This window comes from Lutjanus erythropterus, chromosome 9 (genome assembly GCF_056507025.1).
Source record: "Lutjanus erythropterus isolate fLutEry1 chromosome 9, fLutEry1.hap2, whole genome shotgun sequence".
NCBI classification, from domain to species: Eukaryota; Metazoa; Chordata; class Actinopteri; order Lutjaniformes; family Lutjanidae; genus Lutjanus; species Lutjanus erythropterus.
The window spans coordinates 23,381,592-23,389,420 of NC_139325.1; the positions used below are offsets into that span (position 1 = coordinate 23,381,592).

The 7,829-nt window shown below is 37.6% G+C and overlaps 1 protein-coding gene across 2 annotated transcripts; it reads left to right on the forward strand.

The window, feature by feature from the left end:
* The first annotated feature begins 41 nt into the window (after positions 1-41).
* On the forward strand, positions 42-6,708 carry fdps (farnesyl diphosphate synthase (farnesyl pyrophosphate synthetase, dimethylallyltranstransferase, geranyltranstransferase)). Of its 2 annotated transcripts, XM_084726700.1 has the most exons (10): positions 42-197; positions 901-1,053; positions 1,167-1,307; positions 2,448-2,528; positions 2,644-2,766; positions 2,850-2,938; positions 3,032-3,104; positions 3,902-3,979; positions 4,092-4,226; positions 5,949-6,708. In XM_084726700.1, exons 1-10 carry the CDS (start codon positions 195-197, stop codon positions 6,147-6,149), a joined length of 1,077 nt encoding a protein of 358 aa, XP_084582826.1. In that variant the 5' UTR covers positions 42-194; the 3' UTR covers positions 6,150-6,708. The 2 variants fall into 2 exon arrangements, with proteins under 2 accessions (XP_084582826.1, XP_084582825.1); XM_084726699.1 differs by lacking the exon at positions 42-197 and having other exon boundaries at positions 550-1,053.
* The last annotated feature ends 1,121 nt before the right edge of the window (positions 6,709-7,829 follow it).

Genomic DNA, 7,829 nt, shown 5'->3' on the forward strand with positions numbered 1-7,829 from the left:
CAATGGATGCTGGGAAATTTAGTCCGGCCGCTTTATAATAAAACGGACTGTAGCGAGTCTGCGAACTACAATCTGCATATCCTGGATCTAGGAGACGTTCACAGACTTCAGTTTGACAGCAAAACGAAGAAACAGAAAATAAACCATTTTGTGGCAATTCACTAAACAGTTTGGGATAAGAGGACACTATTATCATGGTATGTAAAGGGATATTTATGAGCGAAAAATAGTTTGATTTGATATGTCGCAGCTAGTCTTGTTAACAGACTGGAAGCAGGATAACAATATAAGCTAATGTCAGCTAACGCTTCTTTTCGGTTATGTCTAGAGGTGAACCCCAGATCCGCTAAGGATCTCGCGATAGTTACCTTTTTAAACAAAAGTAAGAGCTTTTCTAGATCTTAACCAGATCTATCCTGTTCCTAATCCCTAACAGATTGTAACTAAAGCATTGTGAATTTGTAAAACATGTACAGGTTGCACCATAATGAAACAACGCGTATAAATCTCGCGAGAATTTCACGAAACAAGGGTTCCCTTCTGAACCTCAAGACACGACGCTTTCTTTTCATGTCAGGGAAACTCGCTAGCTAATAATAGTACTTCTCTTAACCTAACGCTAATCCTTGCTCTTGTTGTTTCTTAGGTTAGTTGGCTATGAAACTATGGACCTAACTAGCTTACCAGATTTTCTTTACCGAAACGAGTCGCCAGTATTATGTGATTAACTGTTACCGACTAGTTTGATTGCAGATTGTTTACAGTCGGTTGGAGATGAGACGTCTGCTGAGCTGGGTCATTAATGCCCCTAAAACAATCCGGTTCATGTGGCTGACAGTCTCCCCGCTTAACGCGAAGTTAAACAACTCATCTGTTCTGCTGTGTACCTCGTCTTTGCAGGGAGATAGCATTTGCAATGGGACGCAGAGCAAGAAGCCGTTGCTGTCAGACCCCCAGCTGTTTGAGGCTCAGTTTGAGGAGCTGGTGACAGAGCTGGTAGAGAGTGACCTCACAGACCCTGCACTGTCTGATGCTCTCGGCAGGTTGAGAGAGGTATGTATTTATGTATGTATGTATGTTGCCTTGTATTTTGCTAAGTTATATCTGTCAAGCTGGACTGCTGTTTCACGTGTCTGATTTTTATTATTATTATTATTTTTTTTTAGGTTTTGGTGTACAATTCCCCTGGAGGTAAGAGGAACCGAGGCCTGTCTGTGATTGGCTCGCTGAGGGAGCTTCTCCCACCCAGTCAACTCACACAAGATGTAGTGCAGCGGGCTCTGTTGGTTGGCTGGTGCATTGAGTTGGTAAGGACATGTTCTGGTATGTTTAGCGAGAAATCTGGCTGTATTGCACAATGTTATCATTGTCAACAAATCTCATTAAAAGACTTAAACCAGTATTGCTGGTGTAGCCAAAGCCTGATGTAACCTGTTCTCCTGTACCATTTTGATCTCAGCTGCATTCCTGTAAAGTTTCATGATAGCATCTTGCATGGTTGTGACACTATTGTGTCGACAAAATTTATGCACAGGCATGTAAAAAAATAGCAAAATACTCATAACCACTTCTTTGTTAGTTCCCAATGTGGTTTTGAGGTGGTGAATTTAATTTGTTGTTTTGCTCCTTTTGCTGTTGCAGTCTTCCTGCACTTCTTACATTTTACTGTGGTTTATTGTATTTCTAATATTTTGTAACCAAACCACTGAAGTCACTCCCCTTGTTGGAACTCCTCCAGCTTAGCTGATAGCAATGTTACTTTCACTTTCACTCATGTTTGTTATTGCTGTGAGGAGCGGTGTGACGTCATTCTGTCAGCAAGTCATAGAACTGACACTATCACAATATCTTTTTTTAAATCATGAAAGAAATATATGATAAATACTCATTAGCGCACCAAATTCTCAAAGAGTCATCTCCATCATATGTATCATATGTACCTTTTTCCTGTTTTAGTCATATTCACCTTTTAAGGAAATTACTTTGGCTTTTTTTTAACATGTAAGGAGGGAGGGTCAGACAGTACTGAGAAACAGGAGATTCGTTGAAAAGAATAGAGTATAGATTGCCATCAGAGTTATGGTTTAAAAATTAGCTTGTGGTACTGTATAATCTACAGTATGTGGGCATTCAGGTGATAATTTATGACAACATCTCCTTATCAGGTTCTCGGAAGTACTGCATAAGAATTCTGGCACAGAAGATTTAATAGAGCAGGGACAAAGTGGTTATTATACAAATCAAACCAATAAATTCACACTATTCTCATATTTATTTTTATCTCAGCCATGGTTCTTTGTGGTTAGAAAGAAGCTGTTATGTGCTACCCAATGTGTCACTAAAACTTTATCTCTCGTGCACTCAGACTGACTGCTGTAATGGCACTTTGTGAGGGTGTCATTTCTCTACGTCATGAAGTGTTACAACTGTGTCTCTGTTGCTTGCAGCTTCAGGCGTTTTTCCTTGTGGCAGATGATATCATGGATGCATCTGTGACTCGGAGAGGACAGCCTTGCTGGTACAAAAAGGTGAGACTTCATACATTCAAAACACAAAAATAGCTTTTTTCTGTGTTATGATTATTTTTTCACCACTATTTACTGGTGTGCTCATTTTGTAAGAGAAATCCCATTTGTTTTTAAGGATGGAATCGGTCTGGATGCCATCAATGATTCATTTCTCCTAGAAGGATCAATCTACAGACTACTTCGCAGACACTGCAGGAACCAGCCATACTACATCCACCTATTGGAGCTATTTACTGAGGTACTACACATTTTCATTGATTACACAGGCACACAAAGACACACACTGACACAGGATTCTAAAAGCATCTCTGTTTATTTCAGACGTCTTTCCAGACAGAGCTTGGCCAAGCTCTTGACCTCATGACAGCTCCCCCTGGTCAGATTGATCTCAACAGATTCACCTTGGAGAGGTAGTAAAGTTAAATCTGTGACATAAAGTTTCCTCTCGTTTTCCAAAGCAACTAGTTATTATTAATGTAATTATTTTTCTCATTGTCTTTCAGGTATAAAGCTATTGTGAAATACAAGACTGCCTTTTACTCTTTCTACCTCCCAGTGGCAGCTGCAATGTACATTGTGAGTGAATTTATATTGTACACACACGATGGGCATGATGGTGGTGATGATGATGATGGTGGTGAAGTTTACACAACTGGTCTTATAAGAAAGTCAGAATAAGACCAGCAGACACAGTTAGAGCTGCAACAATTAATTGATTGTTTGCCAAATACTAAGTTAATTGCCAGCTATTTTGATAATTGACAAATTGCTTTGTGTATAAAAAGTATATAAAAAGTCAAAAGTCTCTGATTTCAGCTTTTCAAATGTGAATATTCTCTGGTTTCTTTAGCTCTCTGACAGTAAACTGAATATCTTTGGGTTGTGGACAAAACAAGACATTTGAGGACATCATATTGGGCTGTGGGAAACACTGATTGACATTTTTAACCATTTTCCAAACTACTATACGCTTAATAAAAATGACTAAACTAACAGTATAATCAACAATGAAAGTAATCATTAGTTATGGCCCTAGACGCAATCTAGACTAGAGCAATACTCAATACAACAAAAAGAAAAGAAAGACCTAGGTGCACAAAATAGGATATTTTTAAATTTTTTTTTAAATGAACAACCCGCTCACACTGCTGGTGCAGAAAAAGTCACTGAACCATGCCTGTTTTTTTCTGCAAGGCAAATTTCAGGCAGGGCAAAGCCTGAACTGAGCTTGAACCTGATTTCACTCATTAATGGCTATTGTATAATTTTAAACGTGGTAAAATATTGACGTATTGATACTTTTGACAACCTTAATACGGACAGGGAAAGTAACATCAGTGTCACATACTAACTACTGTACCTCACTTTTGTAGGCAGGAATTACGAGCGAAGAGGAACACAACAACGCCAAACACATCTTGCTCGAGATGGGAGAGTTCTTTCAAATACAGGTAATTACTTGTACACGTCATTCTGCTTTCATGTCACACACTGAATATTATGCTGCTGACTGAGCACAGACAGAGACAGAGCTCCTAACCAGCGGATGTGTTTCATTTGCAGGATGACTACTTGGACTGTTACGGAGACCCTGCTGTGACAGGAAAGATTGGTACAGACATCCAGGATAACAAGTGCAGCTGGCTGGTTGTTAAGGCCCTGGAAATCATGACTCCTGAACAGAGAGCAGAGCTGGAGGTGGGACTTCAGATAACAACCCTTTCTATTTGAACACATTAGAGGTGTACCAGTATTATTGAGTCGTATGCACAGATCTTGTGTCTCACACATAGTCAAATTAAACTAAAGAGGTTTGATATGAATGTGAATTAGGGCTCGACCGATATTGGATTTTTGGGGCAGATGCTACTGGAGTAAAAATAGGCTGATATTCTTCATACAGAATTTAATATAGAGCATAGAACATGTATATAAACGCACATTTTTTGCAATGATGCCCTCAAAAGTAGTTAAAGTCATGTACAGTAATGGAAGCAGGACCTACATCAAGAAAAAGGATCAAATATACATAAAATGCTGCCTATAAAATAATAAACAGATAAAAACAAATCTGCATTATAGTCTGTAAAACATTTTTTATATATGCACATTTTGGATAACATATATACTGACACCAATATAGACCTGTGTAGCTGTCATAGGCCTATGTCAGGCCTGTAATATCAGTGTACCAATATACTGGTCAGGCTCTATAGTGAATTTGCTATGCAGGCTTATCCACCGTTTCCTTCACAAAACATCAGACAAAAAGCATAAATATTGAGACTTTAGTCAGTGCTTCCAACAGAATAAATACAATACATGCAACAGTTATAGCACAAGAAAACGTGTCAATTACACAAGGTAGTGTGGCAAAAGTGGTATTTTTAACAGAAAGAAATGTTGAAATGCATGACAAGCGTCAATTTTTATAGATATTTCATACTTTGTCCTTTTTTCAGCATTTCAGCAATACAAAAAATGCTTTGCAGCAATGGAAACATTTATTGTGCTAACTTGTTAGGACAGTCGAACCATATTCTGAGGCCAGAGTGCATATTAGTGTTAATTTCATCAACAAAATCTGTCCATCAACAACCTTTTTAAGACGAGACAGTAACAAGACAGCAAAGTCGTCATTAAACACCAAGTCATTATATAAACATACAATATTCTCTTTCATATTTGTCGACATAAAGGAGGAAATTAAATATTATAGACTGTTTTTTTTTTTCTTTCAATGCAGTAATGCAGTAGTTCTGTTTCCTGTGCTGTGCATGCCAGTTTCGTATCCTGTGCTGCGCAAGTTCACGCTTCATATCAGGACTACACCGGCGCCACACAATGAACACAGTCAGGATTCGCAGTAACCTATATTAACTATTTTACAGAAACCAAGTTCAAGTTGATAACGACAAGGTTCAGGGGAAAGAAACAAGGTGATATTTGGGCTTATTTTCCTTACAATGAGGCTGAGGGGGAAAAAATGCATCGTTTTATCATGAGAGAAGAAATGTGGCCATAAAATATCTTGTAAGAAGAGAAGCACTAAAGCTCACCACAAAGAAAGGAAACAAAACATTAGGTTGGCTTTTTTTTTTTTAAGCTATTTTAACCAAACTAGCAAGGTGGAGGTGTTGCATCATGTAGGCTGTGTGATGAATCATTTAACTTTACGTTTTTCATAAGATAAAGATAAGACAAAATCTTACATGAAATAGGTTTAACAAAAGGATAAGAAATTATTGGTTTTGGCTAGACTAGACTGACTGAAATATTAAAGATAATTTGTTTACCAAAAATGTTCATTCTCTAAAACTCGACCAAAATAGTTAAGATTTTCTTTTACTAAGATAAGACGAAAATGCCTTGACTACTTTGTACAGCAAAACTTTAATTTCACCTTTGTCTCCTCCTCAGGCATGTTACGGGTGCCACGATGATGCCAGTGTTCAAAAGGTCAAAGCACTGTACAACACCCTGCAAATGCCAACACTGTACCACAGATATGAGGATGAGAGCTACCAGCGGCTACAGAAACTCATCGCTGCTCACGCTCAAAACCTTCCTCATGCGGTCTTCCTCAACTTTGCCAACAAAATCTACAAGAGGAACAAGTGAGAGGGAACACAGGTCATAAACGGTGTTCCTTCTTGACTTTTATCATGATGCACAGATCAGCTCCTCTCCGATTTAAAGAGGGTTTATCAGGGACAAAGCTCTTTCTCCAACAGCATGACCCGCACAGGGCTGTGATATTTAGAAATCCTGCAGGCAGTTTCTTAACTTTTCAAAGATTTGTAGATATTCAGTTGTGAATGTCATCGAACAGCCTGTCTCTTTTGCTCTATGTTGCCTATTTATTGAACCAAGTGAATAATGTACAGTATATCCAGTCATTTCTCCACTGAAATGAATCACATGGTCTGGCTTTTATATTTCTGTGCCCTGCAGAATGTGTGGCAGGATGAGGATCCAAATCAAATCAGTTTGATTTTGTCGGAATAGATTTATCAATTGATTAGGGCCTTAAAGGGACAGTACATATATGACAGTAGATGCATCCCAACAGATGGTCAAACCTGGTCATATTTCTACTTTCATATATTTTTATATTGCAGTTGTAAAGTCTGCACTGGCCTGGGTGTTATTGCTTTTAATAAATAATTTATGACTAGTGCTTTTCCTCTCTCTGTTTCATCATTTTGATATTTTGTTTTCATCATTTTTATGTTTTTTGTGTCTTTCTAAAGGTGATAAATTGTTTTTAGTAATTTTTCATGCAAAGCTGCCAGAAATTCTCTTTGCAGCTCTTCAAATGTGAGGATGGTGCTGGTTTTCATAAATGATAGTAGATCAAACCTCTTTGAGTTTTTGACTTTTGATCAGATAAAACAAGCATTTTGAAGCTCTTTATCGACATCACTTATAAATACAGAAAAAAGTAAATCATTGTGATTTTTCTTTTTAAAAAGGCTACAACAAAGAGTTTTAACTCTACATAAGCAAACGAGACTATCATCTATATAATTACAAAGTTAGAGTGAGTAGTATGTAAGCCAGTTGAAAAGAAGCAAGAGGCAATTTTTTGTTTAATAATTTTATTTGTGATGGTATACCTGGTGGTTAATACTGAGGAAACATTACCACTTTTGTCCACAGGGGGCTCCAAAATCAACACAATATGAGAGTTCACTGCAGCAGCTGCAGCAAAAGTAACATTTCCAATGCTGGACTTCTACTTGTGACAGAGTATTTTTATACTGTAATACTGATGCTTTCACTGTAGTGAGTACTTGTTTCACCACTGATTATTTGCCATCTAATAGATTCGACTGGGATCCCCAAATATTATTTATTATTCATTATTTAATTATTATTTATTTTTAAACATATTTTTAAAAATAATACTGATTAATTCTATTTAAATTTTTCATTATTATCATTATTATTATTTGGCATTTTCCCACACTTTCCCTCCAGTTTGCTGAGGTCTCCCTGGCACCCCCTGGTGGAAAATCATGGGACTAAACAATCGATTTATCCAGCTGACAAATGAATTGATAATAATAATTTGAGGCCACAGTTGGCTCCCTGTGAGGTTTGTATATTAGTTAACCTCCTTGAAAGCAGACTAATAGATGCATGAATAAATCTCAGATAGGATGATTTAAGGGGAATTGAAGGAAATGAGACTCTTACTCTTATTGCTCAACACTAATCATTTGAAGGAGGTGAAGCTGAAAATGACTCGAGATAAATTGGATGTGATGATAAGGCCAGTGAGGGGTGTGGTTTGAC

Excerpts from the sequence above, each read along its gene's own strand:
- fdps (XM_084726699.1), top strand. The coding sequence starts at position 775 with ATGAGACGTCTGCTGAGCTGGGTCATTAATGCCCCTAAAACAATCCGG. Across the intron at positions 1,308-2,447 it reads TTGGCTGGTGCATTGAGTTG|CTTCAGGCGTTTTTCCTTGT; the intron begins GTAAGGACATGT and ends TGTTGCTTGCAG. Across the intron at positions 4,227-5,948 it reads AACAGAGAGCAGAGCTGGAG|GCATGTTACGGGTGCCACGA; the intron begins GTGGGACTTCAG and ends TCTCCTCCTCAG.